General features: G+C 36.8%; 1 protein-coding gene across 7 annotated transcripts in view; it reads right to left on the bottom strand.

Annotated features, from left to right (window-relative positions):
• The window catches only part of GREB1L (GREB1 like retinoic acid receptor coactivator), a 219,994-nt gene that overhangs the window by 36,274 nt on the left and 161,323 nt on the right, over positions 1-22,397 (bottom strand). For all 7 annotated transcript variants that reach the window (XM_016161519.2, XM_016161775.2, XM_016161923.2 and 4 more), the window contains 4 exons: positions 19,044-19,370; positions 17,841-17,969; positions 17,178-17,312; positions 14,724-14,921 (listed from right to left, as the gene is read on the bottom strand). In XM_016161519.2, coding sequence (XP_016017005.2) covers positions 14,724-14,921; positions 17,178-17,312; positions 17,841-17,969; positions 19,044-19,370 — 789 coding nt within the window. The remainder of the gene's footprint in view (positions 1-14,723; positions 14,922-17,177; positions 17,313-17,840; positions 17,970-19,043; positions 19,371-22,397) is intronic.

Raw genomic sequence — 22,397 nt, 5'->3', positions numbered from 1 at the left:
ATACTGAGTTATGTAGCAAATTAATAAAATGAACTAAATTATATAAGATTAATATAGTCTCACAATGTTGGAAATTGTGAAACTTTAGTACTACATTATTTTCTGTCTATAATAAAAGTACTTCTACATATAAAACATGGTTCTAAGCATATGAAACTGTTGCTGGGATAATTAATTAAAACACCAAATCCTTTAAAATGAAGAGACAAAATGATAATTATGTAAGGTATGTGTTAAATATATCACAAAATATATGTGTATCGAATCATCACATTGTGCACCTTAAACTTATGTTACTTGTCAAATATATCTCAATAAAAGCTGGGGGTAAAAAAAAACACACACAAAGAAAATAAGAGCACAGAAGCAATCTCCAGCCTCCCAAGACACTTAGCTTCATGGGGGATAGGGTAAACCCTCTAAGATGAAAGCCTTGTGAAGCCCATGGCCCTACCAACAGAAGAAACCAAAAGATTGATTTGGGGGTTAGATATGGTCTTTGAGGACCAGCCTGGATTTTAAGGGCTGAAGGATATCTATTGAGAAGCCAGTATCAGTCACACCTACCAGACCCAACTGTGTGCTCAAAAAAAAAAAAAAAAAAAAAAAAAAAAAAAAAAGAAAAAGAAAAAAAAAAGAAAAAGAAATTAACAAAATAAAACGTTATTTAAAAATAATGCATAAAACAGACTTGAATGAATTATGTTGACCTAGTTTTATTTATCTAGCTTTTCTTTAATGTAAACTGGCTCAATTAACAACCATGTGCAATTCACATCTAGATGCTATAATACAAATAGTTATAAATGGTATTTTTATAAAAGGACAATGTTTTACCATACAAAAATTTCATTCTATAAGCAAGGTGAACAGAAGGTAATTTTGCTTTCACATATTTTTTCATTAGGAGACTTTTCTCAGATTGTTTTCATTTTCCACTGAAATATGGTCAATATTTCCAAAAACAATCAATCATACATTTAATTTGGCATGTATTCGTTTTTTTTTGAAAGTGAGTTTCTAATAAAACTCATTCAACATTCAATATCAATTTATTGAGCATCTACTATGTATCAGGTACCATTTCAGGTATTGGGTGAGGCCTGGGAATACAGAGGAGAGCATGACAAAGACTTTAAACCTCACAGAGTTTATGATGGAGGAGATGGATAATTCCGACAGGTGTCACATGGGAGACAATGTACTATGGGGTAGAGGAAGTGAGCAGAGGCATAGAGAGAGGACCTATTTAATCTCTGGGGATTTCTGTGTCCTTATCTGTGAAATGGGAGAGTAGAACCAGTTGAAAATTAATCTGTATTTCCTAAATTAATCCTTAGGAAATAAGCACTGTGAGTTAAGGGCATCCTAATATGTAAAGACTATAAATAATTCATAAACAGGAAAATTATCTTGTGGAAAATTAAGAATTGACTACATTTCAAAACAAGTGAAATCAAAACCTTTGACAGGTCAATTTCATTCATGATCTAATGGAAAGACAAAGGTCTTTCTCTTAGACATAACATGGTGTATTAGTCTATAACTATAAAGCCAGCTCGCTCTGTAGTGCTCAATTTGGGTTGGGAACAGGCACATCAGAGGTAATTGAATGTTTTATTTCTATCTGGGTATTTTTATAGATGATCTTAACTTTTATTTTTTAAGTTTTTTTTTTCTTTCCTGGTTATTAAAGTGATAGATATCTGACTTGGAAAAACTGGAAAGTACAGAGATATATTTAAAAAGAAAAAAAATATTATCCACAATTCCTTAACTCAAAATAAGCCACTGCAAACATTTTTGTGTATTCTTTGTGTTTTTTCCTATGGATATAGTGCTACCTAGCTCATATTCTTTAATTGCATAACCTGATTTTTTTCACTTACAACTGTGAAGCAAGAAACAATCTTTTATTACTAATAATGTCTATGTAGAAAACAAAATTATCCATAAATAAGTTAATAAGAATTTAGTTAAGTTGATGGATTCAAAATCTATTGCATTTCAAAAAATTAGTTGCATTTCTACACACCAGCAGAAGTCAGAAATGTAATTTTAAAGACGTTTATTGTAAAATAAAAACATATTAAATATACAGGAATAAATCTTATAAGAGAACACACCTGAATGCAATGTGTGATCTTGGATTGGATCCTGGAACAGAAAAATGACATGAAGGGAAAGGTTGGTGAGGTCTTTAGTTGATACTATTGTTCCAGGAGTGACTTCTTGTTTTGGTAATTTACTATGGTTATATGAATTGTTAACGTTAAGAGAAGCTGGTGAAGAGTGTACCTAAACTCTACTATTTTCAAATAGCTTTACTGAGATATAATTCACATACAATTCACCCATTTATAATGTACAATTTGATAGCTTTTAGTATATTCACAGAGTTGTACAACAATCAATTTTAGAACATTTTCATGACCTCTAAATGAAACCCTATATCCTTTAACCATTACCCCTCAATTACTCTTAGTCCCCAGCCCTAGGCAATCACCAATCTACTTTCTTTCTCTAATGATTTGCTTATTCTGAACATTTAATATAAATGAAACCATAACAATACACAATTTTGTGTGACTAGCTTCTTTCACTTGGAGTAATATTTTCAAGTTTCAGCCAGGTTGTAGCATGAATCAATATTTCATTTCTTTTTATTGCTGTATAATATTCCACTGCATGGCTATACCACATTTTGTTTATCAGTTGATGGACATTTGGATTGTTTCCACTTTTTGGCTATTATAAATAATGCCGTTATAAAATCTGTGTAGTTTGTGTGTGTGTGTGTGTGTGTGTGTACATTTTCTCATTTCATATCTAGGAGTGGAATTGCTGGATTATATGGTAACTCTATGTTTATCCATTTGAGAAACTACAAGATTATTTTCTAAAGTGGCTATGCCATTTACATTCCCATCAGTAACATATAAGGTTCTAATTTCTTCACATATTCAACACCACTTGTTATTGTCTATCTTTTTGATTGTAGCCATCCTAGTGGGTATAAAGTAGTATCTCATTGTGGTTTTGGTTTTTGTTTCTCCAACTGGCTACTAATGTTGAGCATCTTTTTATGCATTCATTGGCCATCTCTATGTCTTCTTTGGATAAATGCCTACTCAGAGCCTTCACCCCTATCTAAATTAGGCTACTTGTCTTTTTATGATTGAGGTAAAATACATATTGAAATACTGTAGATACAAATCCCTTATCAGATATATGATTTGCAAATAATTACTCCTATTTTGTGAGTTTTCTTTTTACTTTCACTTTTCAGTGTCCTTTGAAGCATAAATGTTTTTAATTTTGATGGTATCTAGTTTTTGTTTGTGGTTTTAAAATTATATCTAAGAAATCATTGCTTAATCCAAAGTCAGGAAGACTTACACCATCATTTTCTTCTATGAATTTTATAGTTTTAGCTCTCAAATTTAGGTCTTTAATCTTTTTTTAGGTTACTTTTTCTTTGTAAGGTAGGGGTTCAACGTCATTCTTTTGTCATGTGGACATCCAGTTGTCCTAGCGCCATTGAATAGTCTTGGCACCCAAGTTGCAATTCAGTTGACCGCATGGTTTATTTATAAACTCTCTCAATTCTGTTCCATTGAACTGTGTGTCTTTTCTTATGCTGGCACCACACTACTTGATGACTGCAGCTTTGTATTAAAAGTTTTAAAATGGAGAAGTGAGAGTCTCCTGTGTTCTTCTTTATAAATACTGTACAGTGGTGACAACAGGGAAAGGGGTTGGGGGAAGGTAGCGAAGGGTAAAGGGGGTCAAATATACAGTGACAGAAGGAGATTTGACTTTGGGTGATGAACACACAATGCAATGTACAGATGATGTATTACAGAACTGTACACTTGAAAGCCATATAATTTTATTAACCAGTGTCACCCCATTTTATTTTGTTAATTTATGCAAAGAAGCCAGTTGGGCTTTTGATAAGGAATGCACTGAATCTAAAGATCAATTTAGGAAATATTGTCATCTTAAAAATATTAATGTCTTTCAATTCATGATAATAGGATATCTCTCCATTTTTATGTCTTCTTTAATTTCTTTCAACAATATTTTTTAGTTTTTAAAGTACGAGTTTTACATTTCTTTTGTCAAATATGTTCCTAAGTATTTTATTCTTGTTTATGCTGTTATAAATGGAATTCTTATCTTTTTTCTTTTTTGTTAGGCGAGGCAACCCTTGGTTGACCTCATAGACTGCAAGGACCCTGTCAGTTTACAATCCCTTATTTTTTATTTTATTTATTTATTTTTTATGCCTACAGCACCTGGTCTTCCTAGGTGGTCTCCCACCCAAGTACTAACCAGGCCCAACCCTCCTTAGCTTCCGAGATCTGAGGAATTATTTTCTTAACTTCATTTTTGGATCTCTTGTACCATTTTTTTGTGATTTTTCTGTAAATCTAAAATTACTTTAAAAATGTTTTTTAGAAAGCATGATATCAAATATTTGCAACAGAAACAAATATTCTGCTAGTGGGAATATAAATATAGCCACTTTAGAAAAAAATTTAGCATTATTTAGTAAAGTTGAAAATGTATATAACCCATACATCAACAATTCCACTCCCAGAGAAACTCTTGTATATATGTACCTGCACTGTTTAATGTAGTGAAAAACTAGAAACAACTCAAATGTTCATCAGTGGTAAAAATGATTTTTAAAAATGTGTGGCATATTCATATAATAGAATACTAAAAAAAAAAAAAAACAACAACAACATAGTAAAATGAATGAATTATAGCTACCCACAACAACAGGATCATCTCAGGGACATACTGTCGAAAGTAAGAAGCAAATTAAACATGGATACATAGAGTGTGGTTCTGCTTACAAAAGGGTTTAAAGACACCAAAATTAACTCAAAATGAATTCAGGATCTGAATATAAGACCAGAAACAATAAATTGCATAGAAGAAAACACAGGAACTAAAATCATGGACTTTGGACTTAAGGGGATTTTTTAAAATGAATTTGACCTCAAAAGCAAAGGAAGTAAAAGCAAAAGTAAATGAATGGGACTAAATCAAACTAAAAAGCTTCTGCACAGCAAAAGAAACTGTCAACAAGTCAGAGACAACTATGTGAATGGGAGAAGATATTTACAAGCAACACTTCTGATAAGGGCTTAATATCCAAAATATACAAAGTCATACAACTCAATAACAACAACAACAACAAAACCCAAACAATCTAATTAAAAAATAGGCAGAGGATCCGAACAGACACTTCTCCCTAGAGGACATACAAATGGCCAACAAATATATGAAAAGATGCTCAACATTGCTAGCTATTCAGGAAAAACAAATCAAAACCACAATGAGATACCATCTCACACCTGTTAGAATAGCTATAATCAACAGGACAAGTAATAACAAATGTTGGAGAGGATGTGGAGAAAAAGGAACCCTCGTACAATGCTGGTGGGACTGCAAATTGGTACAGCCACTATGGAAAACAGTATGGAGGTTCCTCAAAAAACTAAGAATTGATCTACCATATGATCCAGCAATCCCTCTACTGGGTATTTACCCCAAAGACTTGAAAACATATATCCAAAAAGATATATGCACTCTGATGTTCACAGCAGCATTATTTCGATGGCCAGGCATGGAAGCAACCGAAGTGTCCTACAACAGATGATTGGATAAAGAAGATGTGGTACATATACACAATGGAATATCACTCAGCCAGAAGAAGAGATGAAATACTGCCATTTGCTACAGCATGGATGGACCTCGAGATAATCATGCTAAGCAAAAAAGTTGAAAACCATATATCACCTATATGTGAGATATAAATCTAAAAGCAACAAACATGACAGAGACTCATGGACATGGACAGTAGATTAGTGGTTACCAGAGGGTAGTGGAAGAGAGGGGAGGGAGGTGTGGCAAAGTATATGGTGATAAAAAAAATCTAACTATGGGCAGTGAACACACAATGCGGTATATTCATGACTTAGTGTTAAATTGTACAGTTGAAACTTATTGGATTTTGTTAACCAATATCACCATAATAATAATAATAAAAAGTTTAAAGTATATTAAATTAAATAATACATTGTTTAGGAGCTATGCATTATGCCAAAACTATAAGTAAAATGAAGGAATAATAAACACAAATTCAGAATAATGGTTACCTTTGAAAGAAGAGGGACAGTAGCATTAGGATGGGGAACAGGAGCCTCCAGTGTCCCTTATTTTGGTAGGTACCTGAGTGTTCACTATGCTATGGTTTTAATAACTTTTTATAAATTTTATAAATTTTATCTATTCAGTAAATTTTCTTAAAAGAGGGCAATGTAAATGTCTATCCATGTTTTAGAAACTATTTGAGGATATTAATTACTGTACTAAATTGTGTGATGAATATCAATGAACAGCAACTGTTTCCCCTTTACTTTCTATCTTGAGTATGATAGAAAAGTTGAAAAACTAGTGCAATAAATACTTGATAGCCTTCAATTTGTTTCACTAATTGTTAACATTTTATTACATTTGCTTTTTCTCTTTATTACTTTTCATTTAGTTGTTGTGATTGCTATTATTGCTAAATAATTTAGAAGTAACAATATAATAATATTCACTAAATATTTCATTGTGTCTTTCATAAGAGCAAAAGCATTCTCCTACATACCTACAATATCATTATTATATCCAAGGACTTGAACTAACATTGATATAGTGTTCTCTAATAGACGGCCCACATTTGAATTTCACTAATTGTCTCCAAGCTTTGTTTTTTGTTTTTTATTTTTAGGTCTAGGAGCTAATCAAGAATTAAGCACTGCACTTGGCTGCCATGTTTCCTTACTCTCCATTATTAAAACAGCACTCCCACCCCCTCGGCCCCCTCGTCCCCCGCACACATGCCTTTTTTGTTCTTTTTGGTCTTTTCATTGATGTTTTAAAAAATGTAGGCTAATTGTTTTGTAGTATGCTAGTTGTTTTTTAGAAATCAGATTTTTTAGAACCTGAATTTTTCTGAAACTGTCCTTGTGATTACTCAGGTTAAACAGTTTTTGCAATTATACCTCATGCATGACATTGCGTACTTCTCCTAGCTCACAATGTCAACCTGTCTCATAACTGCAGATGACAAAGTTTGATTAATTATGGTTGTGTTATTGTCAGATCTCTCCACTGTAAAAAATCTTTTCCTTTTTATAATTTTAAATATGTGGCATGACACTTTATGACTGCGTGAATATTTGTTCCCAAATGACATTTTACCCAATGGGGTTAGCAACCATTGATAATACTTATCGGAATCAATAATTATATTTGTAGTGCAAAATAAGGATTCTCTAATTCTACTATTTTCCTATTTTATTAGGTGGTGCTCTTTTGTTAAGAAAGGCTTGCTCCCTGGCCTCCCAACCACTTCACCCCTCATCATGTCTTCTGCCTCTTTTATACTTTTAGTATTACTATGAACTCATGGTTTATAAAAAAAAAAAAAAAAGTTCAACAGGCTATAATCCACTTCCATCATTCCTTTTGATATTCAACATTACCAAATTTGGCCAGTAAAATTCACTTCAAGCAGGCTGTTATGTCCTTTTGACATGTCCCCATCAATTTTTCAAGTACTTCCTCATTTTTGGCACAAGGTATTCCAGACTGCTCCCCCTTCAGAGCTGGGACAGCTCTGGAGAATGGTATTTATAAGCCAAGATCTGTATGCTAAATGTTTGCATTGATACTGAGACATCACTGTTTTTAAGACCTTTCAGTGGAGAGAGCTGGGAAACACAACAATTTTTAAATTATCAATACTTCTCCCAACAACATAATGATTACTTCAAGATTTATCCTTTTTGCCTTTAGGATATATCACATTGAGATTGTATAATACGAAAACTGTTCAAAAAACACATTCTTTTTGGTGTGCGGTTGTGTTATCAATTTGACATACAGTTAGGTTCAGTTATTTCTGTTTGCATTCAATATTAAGTTTCACACCATCATTTTAATTTAATTTTTTGAATATGTAACTCATTTATAAAAATCAAAAGTCAAACTATATAAAAAGTTATACTCATCCTATCTTTATCTCTTCCACTCCATATAGATAAACTTTTTCATTACTTTCTGGCTTAGACTTCATGTTTTTTGTTTTTTGAAAATATGCACTGAGGTGTGGAATCTGAAAATGTTCAGATGTGCTGAGAAATGGCTTGTCTGAGAAAGGTCACTTTCTGTCTTCTTCATAATTTATCACAGTTCTATAGAATTAAATAAAAGTTTATATTCTACTAAATGAATAAATCTGTCATATTTTCCCAACTCAATAAAAACTGGACATCGGCAGGGCCCACCTGGGGTACTAATGTTGGCTCCAAGAGATTCAAGGCCATGTCTACTTAAATACTAAATCTTACTTTTGCCATGAGTGGGAATTTAGGAGGCATCAATAACTCATTTTATGACATCTTGAAATTCATTGAGTTCTAGAACAAAGCCAGCAGCGGCTGAGAATCACTGTGTTTCCCAAAGGTGATGAATCTGAACCTTGGGGAAGGTGCATCATTCTTGGACATCTCCTACGGAAATAACCAGCTTGAAAGGTCGGTGGAGAGAAACCTTCTTGGACAGCCAAGGACTCTGAGCAGCTATAGATAGAGTGCAGCCACGTGTGCCCCCTTTCTCACTGAGGGCTACAGAGTCCAGATGGGCTTTGGGAAAACTTGAACCTTAGTCTGTAATGCCCTTTATGGGATTAGAGAAAAACAACATCATGTCCTCTGAGGTCATTCCTTTAAAAACTTTAAAGGAAGAACAGCAATTTTTCAACCATTTAAGGGCCTTGAATGGGAATAAACATAAGAACACACACAGCAAGTCCACAATACCTCACGGGCACCAGAATCAAAGGCCTTTCCACAAAGGTCGAAAGTCTGAACAAGTAGCCAGAACCCAGCACCTGGAGCTCATTGTTCTGGGCATCAAGTAAAACTGAGAATGATCAGGAGACTCTAAAATGTCCAGGTATCGTTAAAGGTGACCCAGTGTTCATCCCAGCGCCCCACTCTCCTGCCTGTTTGTTTGGACAGAATAATGTGTTCTGGCTTGTAGACTCTTATCCTTCTATTTTTTTTTTAAATAAAGAATTTATTTCTAAATTTTATATTTCTAATTTTTATTTCTTGTTTTTCTCATCAAGAAAATATCCCAGAGAAAAATAAAACTACTCTCAGTTTTAGCTGTTCATCTTCCCCGTGGATCACATGAATTTCTACGAAGGTGTAGTATGCTGAAATATTCTAATAGTTAAAAGGATATGAAAATCAATAAAATAATAAATCACGAGAGCACTCTGACTTTTTTTAAGTATTACGATATCAATGGGTATTCCTTTACCTAGACAGTCTCTTTTCAGCAAATAAATAACCTGGGAATTGAAATAGCTGGTTAAAATTCCTGCTAATCACTGTCAGTGTCCATTGCATAGGCTGTCCCTTTTTCTTCTGGTGGCCCTTCTGTTCTTCCCATGAGGGAGAGTTCTTGATCTGGGTTGGGTGAGACCTGGCTGTGAGGGTATGTACTACTGTGCTGTGTGTTTGGGTCAAGGAGGGAAGCAGCACTAGATGTGCATAGAAGAGCATGCTGAACACACAGATACAGCTTCAGAGCCCTGTGCAACTGACAGAGAGACCTGATAAACATACATCTCAGGCTTCTCCTCTTGGCTAAAGTAGATTTCCGGAAACATGGTTTTGGTGACTAAATTTGACTACCAAATCTTAAATATTACTTCTATATCTTTTTTTAAAGAGATTTGAAAAATTCGACAAAATATTGTAAAAATTCCATTTGACAAATATTGTCTGCTGTGTCACAGACAAGACAAAGATGTTCTCTGAATATTTTACTTTCTAATTGAAGAGAAAGAGCCTTAATAAACACACAGCCACACCACAGCAGGAGAACTGCAGGGTGCAGACAAACCCTGGTGCATGAGCTGAGGAAGAAGGGCTGGGGAGGAGTGTGTCCCGGAAGCCAAAGAAACCTCAGTGTTAGGAGAAGGAATGGAGGTCACCTGTGGTGTCGAGAGTTCAGATAAGGACTGAAAAGGTTATTGGTAACACTGGTGAGAGCCCTATAAAGGTGGGGGTGGGAAGTGGAGGCCAGTTTCCAGGAACTGGGAGATGAGGAAATGAAGATCACTAACAGCAGGCAACTCTCTCAATGAGTTTGGCAGTTAACTAGAAGAGGATGAGCTAGAGGGTTAGGGAGGATCAACAGGGGCTTGTTTTGTCTCTGAGAAAGGGGTGCAGCTTTAAACGAATGCAACAAGTTCCAGGAGAGAAAGAAGTTGAAGGCAGCAATAAGAGAAGAAATAATAGCATGAGTTCCATGAGAAGAAGTGGCAATTAGAGCAAGGTCGGAGCATCGGGCTTACACAGAGGAGACCAGCTCTTTCACTGATCAGGAGGGAAGGAGGAAAGATGACATGTATACAGTTGGGAGGAAGAAGTTTTTATCTAAAGTTTTCTTCTGTTGGGGGTGGGAGAGGAGAGAGGTTGGTGGCATAGTCATTTGCTAAGAGAGAAGGATGAGGTCAGAAGTTTGAGTGACATGGAATCTGCAATGGCCACTGTGGAGAATGGGAGAGAGATCCAACTACACCATAAAAAAATTTATGATAGTATCAATTGGAAAAGTTGATTTTTATTCCCCCACAGTGTATGTAGCAAAGGAGTCTGTGGTCTGACATAGGGGATATTAAAATTAATGATTCCAGGATCCAGCAGAGTCTGGTTATGACTAGGGAGCAGGAGACTGAGGAGGAGCAGAAGACAAAGGTGTCTGAAGATACAAAGCCCAGTGTACTGAGAAGCTAGAGTATTGGCTGCGTCGTCTATCTGGCCAGGAAGTACATCCAGATGATGGCAGGTTGGGAGGCAGGGCAGACTGTGAGCCAGGTGCCAACATCTTCTGTAAACCAGAGGAGGGCACTAGGCAGCTAGCTACTTAGTTGGAAATTGACTTTAAGAATGTTAATTTTAGATACTTGTTCAGTTACATTTGCAAAAGGAATCTCTGGTGTTTTCCTGTTCCACCCGGGGACAGAGTGGTGTCCTAGCACTTCCTTCTCTAGGATCCCCTTCCCTGTCGCCTTTGTCAGTGCCTCTTTTCTCCTTAAAAGGTAGGAGAGACTGACAAGGAGGTGTAAAGTTTATGAGACAAAGAAAATACATTTTAGAATGTGAAAATACCTTCCTGCTTCTTTTCGCTTTCCCTTCTAACCTCTACCAGTGCCTTGAAATGCCCTTACATCCATTTGGATAGAAAAATCTATCTACATAAAGCAGACAAAAATGTCTCTCTGGTTCTTTTATAATGAGGCATATGCTGAGGTATCAAACTTGTGTCATTCTCGAGCATGATAAGACTCCCTTGACTGAACACTGCAGGATCCGCCCCCATCACTAGGGGCAAAGAGGAAGAAAATATGCACAGTCACTAATACTTCCTGTTTTTAACCCAATCGCCTTGAATTGAAAGTGGCTTGTATTCTGACTGCACCGATACCCTAGTATTCTAATTTATGGAATGTGGGGTCTCCTAAATTAGAAGAATTAGGCTACAACAACAAAAGTTGTTAAATGACGCTACAACAAAAGCATTTCTTATAGTCTAAAAATTCCTTATGCTTTTACAGTTACCATTCCCCCAGTTACAAGTCCCTTTCGGACAAACTTTTAAATGTTTAATCCATTTCATTTCTTTTTTTACCCACAAATTCTTTCTACAATGTTTCCTTTTGTTTTCTTTCTCTCCCTGCCTCCTTTCCTTAATTAGAATGCAGGTAAGGTATCAAGTGCTTTGCCTTAGTGCTGGGTCTGCAGCAACAGGATGGTTTCTATTTTCACCTTTTTTTTTTGGCCACACAAGGGCTGCCAAGGATGTGGCCTTTTTGCATCCTCTGGCTGCTTCTCCTTGCCTGGTGCTTTCTCTGGCAGGCTGGCTACTGAAATGCTCCCTTTAGGGAAAGGCAAATGGAACCCAAAGCAGAACACTCGGACACTAACTATTTCTCCCTCTGACTATCCCTCTTCTTCCTTCCTCTAGCCCTCCATTCAAACATTAGTTGAGCACCTACTTCTTCCAGGCCCCAGAGAGGCACATCAGCCACTAGGCAAAGAGATGAAAAAATGGTTCTTGTCACCAAGGTACTGCCCTTTGTGACCTTATGCAAATGCTCTCCTTGATTCACATGGCAAAATATGAGGAAACTAAGTCAGATGATTTCTTGAGAAACTTTTTTGTTTTCGTACCTGTAATTTTTAAGAGTTGTTTTAGTGGATGACCTGCTAATTACTTACTCTCCTCTGGACAATTTCTCTCTACAATTTAACATGCTTATGGTCCTTCCTGTTCTACTTATCAACTATTATGTCTTCCAAGAATATGAAGCTATTTAAATATCAAAGCAAATAAATTTTGGTGTGTTATGATGCAGAATGATGCTTATGAAAGCTTTTAATGACATGAGAAAATGTGCATACTATAACATCAAGTGAAAAAACTGACACAGGCAGAGAAGAAAGCCTGGAATAAATCATTTATTAACACCTAGTTTTTAACAGTGGTCATCCTTGAAAGGTGGGATTAAAATGTTTAAATATTTCTACTTTGTTTCTTTTATTTTTCAAAATAAAGAATACCAAAATGATTTTTTTATAATAAAAATAAATTATTTTAAAATATATAATTGTTTTTGCAGCAAAATTTCAGCATGTATGTAAAAACCAGGTGTGAATAATTTTTAAAATATGCTTTGTCTTGAATTTTCTAAATCTGCCCAATACATTAACTTTTCTGGATTCCAACCTTATGTAAATAGTCAAATTTTGGTACTTTTCTGAGGAGTGATAATCTTAAAATACTCACTTGAGAAAAATCTGAGGGCACTGAGAGGGGAAAAAGGAAGGACCTACATGATTTTTTCATCTGTCAAAAACACAAGGTTTTATTTAGTCTGGCATTTATTAAGAGAGGTGAAAGTACAGGTCATCAAGAGGTTATTTTGGGCAAGGGCTCTACAGAGAGCACAACTGCTGACCATGGATGATTTCACCACTTGAAACAGGTGCTATGATGTGTTCACTCAAGCACGATTTGGGATATCAGGTCACAAACCCAGGAAGGCCACAAATGCCAATTGGTACAAATAAAAACAGCTGTAAGAGAAGGTGCTTCCTCCATGTTATGGAGGTGGAAAATCCATAAGAAATATAAAATTCAGTTAATGCTTCGTATAACAAAAGCCCATCCATTTCCCTCCATGGAGGGGGCAGAATGAAAATGCAGAAATGGCCAGTAGCTGAAAGAACCTAGAACTCACTCAGGCTTCTGGGAGAGCCGTAAGAGGAGTTAGATCTTCTCTGGCTAACCCCCTATAAGTCAATCCAATAGGTTTTGGTAACAGGCCAACATGTCATATTGTAACTTTTCATTCAGAATTTTAGAGGCTAAAAAGAAGATTGCACTTTTATCCAGGCACTTGGACCTCCAGAAGGCGTGGACCTTACATGTGTCAGTCACAGCCACTAAGAGATGATGTTAAAGATGTTAAAAAGTCTATTGTCAGTCAGCTCATTTGGACCATGGAACTAACAACAAAAGATTTCTTATAGTGCTGTGCTATTCAAAGTGTGGTCCTCTGACCAGCAGCACTGGCATCTCCTGGGAGCTTGTTAAAAATGCAGAATCTGGAGCCCACCCACCCAGCCCCACTGAACAGGAATGTGCATTTTAACGAGCTCCAGGTGATACGTATGAACACAGGGTTTAAGGAGTATGACAGGCATGAAACGAATAAACTACACTTGCAGTTCCTTTAAATTTTTCTGCTTCCTACCTATTTTCGGATATACTGAAAATAAACATTTCTACTATGGCAAAAGAGTCATCCTCCAGCTAAAATCTGTGTGTGTGTGCGCACGCGCGCGTGACACATGTGTTTCCACCAGCTAAGGTGTTCAGAAGCAACCCTGACATGATTTCCTTTTCAAACCTAGTTTACAAAGGCAAGCATTTTGAACTGTCCCAATTTTCTAAATTCTTTATTGCTTCTTATAATCTTAAGCAAATTTTCTGTTTGAAAGGGACATTATTTTCCACAGGCTTCTAGACTTTTTGCTCCTTACTTTTTTATATTTTCTGGGAAAATATTTTTCCTCTATACTTATTCTCTTAAAGTCACTAGGAGAAATTCCAACTTCTCCTTGTTGACATGGGGGGATGGTGTTCTGGTTTCTAGATTAAAAATGTGCTGGTAGTGTGCTAAATAAATGACTCAAGATCCACCTGGGGGAGTGTGACCTCTCCAAGTCACAGAGGGAGTTCAGGTGGTACAGACCCCACCATCTCTCCCCTTGAGGAAATTTCTCTTTATAAAGGAGTGACTAGTTTCTAGTCCACCAATGACGTTATGGACTTAACAATCTCAGGCAAATATGTATATCAACTTACCCTTGATCAAGAAGGGAAAAGGCCAGAGTACTTTGAGGGAAAACTTACAGATAAATTTGAAGTAACATTTAAAGTGGTCTTATGATTTTCATTACTGTAAAAAAGGATGGAAGTTGTAATATAAACATTTGGATTAAACAGAAGAAGCAGAGGAAAACGAAGGCTGGATCTAGGTATAGAGGTCTTTGAAAGTTTGCTCTTACCTGATTGTCGAATCCGTTGAAGAGTTTGCTGAACCAGAACCTCTGATCTTGGGACAATAATGATGAAGTCCACTTTGCTGAAGTGGCCGAGGTCCAGGCTCTGGCTGCCGCTGTCAGCTATAGCACACACCTGGGATAGGAGTTTTCTGGCAACTGTAAGCTGTGGTTGATAAATTTGGAAGGTTTCATTATCTAAATCTAAAATAAAAAAGTAATAAGAACAAGATTAATTCCCTTCTGCAATGGTCCCTATGAATCCATATCGGGACCTATAACACACAAACACACACACACACACACACACACACACACACACACACACAGTAAAGTAATGCTCTATCACCAAGAATCCTCAGTTTGTATTTTCACCACTATTGAGCTTCAATAGATTTGCCTGTTTTCCCTGAAAACTTGGCTGAAAGGGAGTGCTCAAAAGTGGATGTGGTAATTTTTATTTCAAAATCAATTGTCTCACAAATCACTAACTCAACACCCCACCCTCACCCAGAAATGGGGGGGTTGGGTGGGGTCAAACCACACTCTCGCAGCTGGAGCCAGGACTCATCTCTGGAAAGAGTCTCCAGTTTTCTTTAGGACTATCAGCACAGGTCAGATGCCCCAGCCCAGACCCAGTTCAGGGAAGGAGACAATGTCCTAACCATAGTCATGCTGAGTTCCTTTGAGCTTTTCTGGATGGCACCACAGTCATCATTTCCTCTGCAGCAAGTCCACTGCAACATGATTTAAAATACTCCTCCCTCTGACTGTATAACACAGATTATAGAGACACTACCTTCACCTTTTTCACACTTGACTTTGCCAGTGCTTGTGACTTGGCAGATCTAGGTGACTGTGGTCAACTGAAGTGCTGATGCCTGTACGATGTGAAGAGACCTGACTCATGACATGGCCAGCTGGCCACTCAACAGGTGACGTATTAGAAAGACATTGCCCAGATACTCTAAGCGTGCCAGAAGCTTTTTATTACAAGTTATAACCAAGCAATCAATCTCTTATACGTGTATGCATGCACTCATATGATGAAAGAGGCTTAGTCAGCTAAATGCTTGAGCAGGCAACATCTACTATTCTTTAAAGGGCTGTTTTAATCAGGAACATGTGTGGAATTCTGACTGATACACACAAGGTCCCAATAATCCTGTGTTAATTAATGTTCTTTAAAAATCAAACTGCAATATGACCAATGTAAAGAGACAGTCATGATGCCCCGGCCACCATGGTACCCTGACAGTGAGTTTTATACAGGTGGATGTCCCTACTGACTAAGAGAACCCATTAGAAAAGCCCAAAGCTGCAACTTTTGATAGTAGACCAAGAGTTTCTGACCCACAAAATTACCTATTAAAATAAGTCTGTCTTCTGATCATTTGGCTGTTATTTCTTTCATTTCGAAGGTAAGAAGGGTGAGGACTAACATTGATAAAGGCATAACTGTCAAATTTAGCAAATTTTGAAGTCTGAAGAAACCTAAAAATACCTTTAAGCAATGTTTCTTAAACGCGTAATATATGTGCGGATCTGTAAGTCCTCTGAGCATTTATAAATTATAATTTTGTTAGTAATTTGAAATAATATAAACACATTTTAGATCATCTGGATGATTACTTTATTACCAAATAATGTCCAGAAGTCAAAAAAGTCTATTGCTTTTTTTGCATTTGTTTTTATGGCTGAAATGATGCCAAGCTATGCTACTTTTATTGCTGAGGCAATCCTAATGCATAAATGATGCATTCCTATCAAGTGGAGGCCAAAAGGCTGTCAGCAGCAGCTTATATGGATCTGCTTTGTACCTATCCTTTCTCCTGTTCTTTTTTGCGTCCTTTCCTATGGCGTTGCTATCAAACAGGGAATTGGAGAAGAAATCTGAACCCAAAGGAATCCAATCCAATGACTGAACTCCTTACCCATGGTCCCACCATGCCTCTTTTCATCCTGGGGGCTTATTATAGGGCAGATGATATTTTGCTATTGCTGTTCTATCTGCCAGGAAGGCCTCACTACTCCCGACTATCTGCGTTTTACATGTCAGAGAGTACTTGAAGGGAGTGGAGAGCCAGCTGCCCTGCACAGACTGCAGTCTAGACTTTTTCAAGCAGTTCTTTGAAGCCCTCAGCAAGCACTGACAGCTCTCTGGGCACAGCTGGTAGAGCTAAGGAAAGTACATTAAGGATCCAGGAATCTTTTGAACAAAAAAAGAGACTGCTTAAAATAAAGTCTTTGATTTTAATTCTAGGAGTTATTTACTAAGAACAAGGTGTTTGATCCAGGCCATGTGGAAAGGCATTTTGAATTTGAGCCAGATTTATCAAATAGATAATGAAGAGGAGCCTGTGACTTGAAGCTAAGACCTCAAAATCTTCACAATGACTTAGCCTCTATAATGTCTGTCCTGAGGGCTCATTTCCTGCTTTTGGTATGAGGTGACATTACCCAGGTTTTGTGTAGGAATCATAGCAGCGGCCTCCTGAGGTGACACATATTCATTAAGGTCTCCGTTAAAAGGGGTAACCACACTGTCTCCTCTTCTTTGTTGTATTTTTTCTAGCAGCTTGTCCAGGTCATCACCTGTTACAAAATAAAGATTATAAGGAAGGATATGTTTGTATCGGTCTCCAAGTTGGGCTATTAAACTGGGTTCTCATCGAGATTTGTCAGTCAGCCAGCTTCTTATGTCCAAGTTTACACTTGGCCATTCCTATTGCCAGAGCTACCCTCATTTATATTGAGCTTACTACAATTTACATGCTTTCACATGCTGTATCTGTCTCGACTTTCATAACATTAAAAGCAGGCAGGATAGGATCATTATCTCTCCATTTGACATAGTAAGAAACAGGTCTGGGGAAAGAGATTTTCGCCCAAGCTCAGACATCAAAACAGTGGCTGAGCTGAGGCCTCCCATTCTAGTACCCCTATGGCTTCCTCTGGACCCCCTTGCTGTGTCAGTCACAAAACAACATAAACTATTCCAAATGAAGAGAGGCCAGCAGGCAAGCTTAAACTCCACACTTATCTTCTTGACAGGCTAAGATTTAAATTCAGAAAGTCACGCAGCCAGGGCTGGCAGTGTTGCTGAATCCTACAACCACTCACCTAATGATGTGGTTTTGAAATGCGATGCCAGGAAACTGACCTTTCCTGTGATGAGCTCATAACTTATTTCTTTAAAAAACTCACTTGTGGTGAGCATGCTCTCTGCCAGAGCTCTGGACTGATGCTGACCTGCAGAACAGAGGGAGAGAATGTGATGTGCCAGAGAACAAATGCTCACTGGGACATGATTTATAACAGCAAAAACTGGAAACAACCGAAGTATGTAACTATAGGGAACTGGGTAAGAAAATCCTAGCACTTCAAAAAATGGTTAATTACACGGCACTTGAAGTGACAATTTTAAACAGAAAATAATTATAATATAATGTTAGGTGATCAAGGGAAAAAAAAAATGATATACCTTATTTGTAACTGTGAAAACATACCATCCTGTGTTTAAAGACTAGGGAGGAATTCGAAGACTTTTAAAAATTGTGTTTGTATGGTTATGGTTAACACCTGTCTTAAGAATGTAAACTTAGGTTGTTAAGTTGATTTTATAAGTGAAAAAAACCCTAATATATGATACTTCATATCTGATGAAGCTTTCTGAAAGAGACATATATCACAGAGAGATGGGCAGGCAAGTTTTGCCAAAGTGAGACAGCTTGGCCTCTTTGGTAGGAAGAGGTGAGACCCATTCACTAGAGAAGAAAAGCAAAATTTAGTTCAAACAGCTACTCAGGATGGTGTCTGATAGAAAATTAGCACAAGAAACAAAAATACATATTGTAATGCATCAACTTTATGAACCTTTTCTTTAGAGTCAATATTATAACATTAAATATCCTCTTCAGTGAGGAGGTGAATATGTGAGCTAAGTTCCTGGCAAATTGGATTGACTGGCTTAGGCCACCTGTGGCAATGGCTTTATCACATGTTAGAGTGGTAACATTTCCAAAACCTTTTAAGAACAGAAGTTACATGAGACAAGGGTATCTGTTACTAGGGTATGCTTTGAAATAATGCTCCCACAACCGGCTGACAGGAACACCAGCCAAAATAAGGGCTACACAAATCTGATCTGAGGAGAAAAAGGAAAAGTTAAAATTAGGAAGATGAACCCAAGTGGGAACACTTAACCAAAGATTAGTTGCACGGATACCTGAAATACCCAATAAATATTTTTCAAATGGACAGATGATTGAATGAATGGATTAAACAAACAAACAAACAAACAAACAAACAAGAAATATTACTCACCTAGTACTACCACACAAAATTCATTTCCTCTGATTTTCGATGCGCAAATTGCCACAACATAATCTGGTAGCCTTTGATAGTGTCTGGTTTCACTGAGAGTCCTCAATGTCTCTGAAATGCCCTCCGCCAAAGAGTTTTGGGTCACAAGCACATGAACCAAGTCTTGAGATACGCTGGCAATTAATCTTGCAAGCCAGGGGAGTTGTCCTGGTGACACAGGTGTACACTGAGCACCCATCTGCAGGGCTCTCTCTCTCAGAGTAAATTCCTGCATAGCTTTCAGCATAATTTGCTCAAATTCTTCCCTGAGAGGTATCTGATCAGGACCTAAATTGAAGAGAATTACAATTTTTTTTAAAAAAATCACAGCTAGAAAAGAGAGACACACATCAGTCCTTCTAAGGCCACCACACTCCTACTGGCAAATAAACTTTATCCTGCAGTGGCCACAAGTAAAGAGCCCCTACTAACCATTTCATATTGGGAAATTACCTGCTCTCTTTCTCTGCATCAATATATTTTTAAAATGCAGGCTTCTGTTCTCCTTTATTCTAATCTTGATATATTTAAAAGAAGATGTACTCAGAGATTATATTAATTCCACCGTACATCTTGGGAGATGGTCATTGAAAATAGCATATTGCCTGATCTATTAAACTTGTTACTACAGAAATGACTAATGAAATAAAATGCTAGCTAACCTACTGGTGTATAATCAACTTTAAGTTTCACTCATTTCTCATTTTATTCATAGGTACCACGTAAAACATTTTCATGTATTGCCTCTATATCTAATTTTGAGAATATTATCTATAGGAAATTAAGTTTAATTATTTTTCACTCCTAATTTATATTTAGGCAGCTTCACACTTCCCCTAGATAGAGTATGCTCTCATCACCTAGTTATTCCCCAGCATTCTGGGTTGTTAAATATGGCATGTAGCCCTCTTCCCCAGGCGTGGTTGTGGCTAAGCATCTACGGGTGACCTGTGGCCTCTGGAATTCGGGACATTTTGTTTCTCTTATTCTCTTTAGAAACTCGACCAGTATCTAGGACAAAATAACCAAGTCAATGTTCGACATCCAAGTAACACAAATGAATTCCTACATTTAGTTTAAATTGAAACTAGTAACACTATGTTCACTTCCATTGTTCAGTCATTTCTTTTGCTGTGCAGACCTGAGATTTGAAACTCAGGCTCCCATAAACAGATACAGACTCCTCAGGGTCTGTGATCTGAGATTAAGCAATAGCCTTAGAACTCAGGGCTAGCAGCCCCTGTGAAAACATACAGGGATAGGAGACTGGACTTCTGTGTGGGAAGGAGGCACTGTGAGTGAGTCAAAACTCTTTTCTTCCTTTAACAGGAGCTTAAGTGGCCTTCCTGGCTCCTACCCATCTTCTCTGGGAAAGTAAGATAATGAAGGTTTAGAAATTTTTAAGATAGGAAAAAATTAAAAATTATACATTTTAAAAATAAGCAACTTTACTTGGAGAAAGTTTTTCTAGGATTGGTTGGAAGCCAGAGGGAGGTAGAAGAGTGACATCCTAATAGATTTTTCTCTTCTATACATGCAAAGAGGGCCAGAAAATTGCACCGCTTACATTGAGTTTATATTTCTTATGTCCTCTCCAATCACTTGATAGGGGGAGATGGTTGCCTCCAGGGAGCCATCAGTGCATCTGATCTTCATTTAGATTTATCAAATTAGCATCATGATTAGTGGTCACTAGGTACACACTTGGTAGTCAGCTCAAAGTAGATAGATTCATACTGACCATATGAAATGAGAGGAAAGTAGTAATCTATTTAAAGCTTTATTCCATCAGAACAAATGACAGCTCAAAAGCATGTGGCTCTGATTACCTCCAATTTCCCTACTGCCTCCCACAGACCACCTGAAGGCTCAGAGGCCTGGTTAATAGATGTGTTCATAAGACCCACTCCAAACCATGTTTGAATAATATATTCTATTAGGCAGCATAATTAGTTTCAAATATAAAGGCATTTAGGGAAAATAATTATCAAACATGTTCACAGTATTCTCTGTTGCCTTAAAACTCACTTTTATATAGGTCTGATTGAATCACTGTTAGCAATTGAGAAATGAAAAATGTATCAAAGTTTAAATGAGGTAAGAGAGTTCTTAGTAAAATACCTTGCTTCCAATCACCTCCCATTTCCTCATCCTCAGCCTTTATAGCTAAATTGCAGGAGCCTTTTTTCTACATTTCAAATACTACTTGATAATAGTAATTTTGCTCCTTCAAGTAACTCAGCTTAGCTCAGGCATCAGTTCTGATGGCCTTTCATATAGAACCACCTTAATAAGAAAAGACAAGGTTCCCACAGACTCATAGCTTAAGAATCTATGGATTTGCTAATTTCATTATCTACCTCAAAAGATTTTCAGATTGCAAAATAACAGTGTGGTGTTTTTTTTTTTTAAGTGACTCTAGTGGAAAAGCCTTTTCCTTCTGAAGAAGTTTGCTTTTTTTCTTTAGCTACCTCCAGGTAACTGAGCTGTCAAACTATTAGACCTGTACTTTTTAGAAGTTTGGTTTACTTTTTTAAATGTTTATCTATAATCTATAGATATGTGAAGATACTCTTGTTCCCTTTTTTAAAACCTCTGAAGGCAAAATAAATGAATTGTACTGGTGTTTTATTTCATCGTTACAACGGCTTTATGATCTATGTATATTTTACACTCCTTAATTTACAGATAAGGACACAGAAGTTCAGAGACAGTAAAGAAACCTTCCCAAGTCAATTAGTAGGGTCTGCAGCTGGGATCTGAACCCAGGTCTCTCTGGCTCCCAAGACACAGCTCTTAGCATTGGTCTCCACACTTTCCTGACCAAATAAATAAATTTTAAATGATTCAAGGAATCTAGAAGAGTTAGTTATTGAAGAGAAATGTCCCAATGTACACAAATTATATTTTTTAAAAAAGAAATAGCTGCTCATGTACATTACGAGACATAATTAATCGCTTGCAAATAAAACTCTGGAGAGGACAGATACCGCAGGGTGGAGAAGTGTTTTGTCTGACTGCATGGAGGTTTTTTTATTTTGTAAGATAAGAGCTTTTGGTAATTTCAGGGAAGATATTTTGTTTCGACCATTTAGTTCATTTAATTAACTTGGACTTTGACTTTTTAAACTTGTTATTAAGATGGAAGAATATGCTAAACTGATTGGCTTGGTTTGCTATAACAGCATTACTCTATATGTCCTACTGATTCTGGATACATCTAAAGCTAGTTTTAGATCTTGGAACATAGTGAAAGGCAGTATGTAAGTTAAAATTATGATATCAAATGAGCTGCAGACACAAGTGGTTTTTATA

The sequence above is a fragment of the Rousettus aegyptiacus genome, unplaced genomic scaffold (assembly GCF_014176215.1).
Source record: "Rousettus aegyptiacus isolate mRouAeg1 unplaced genomic scaffold, mRouAeg1.p scaffold_m13_p_12, whole genome shotgun sequence".
Taxonomy (NCBI): domain Eukaryota; kingdom Metazoa; phylum Chordata; class Mammalia; order Chiroptera; family Pteropodidae; genus Rousettus; species Rousettus aegyptiacus.
The sequence above is the reverse complement of the archived record's forward strand: the minus strand, read 5'-3'. Positions and strand labels throughout refer to the sequence as shown.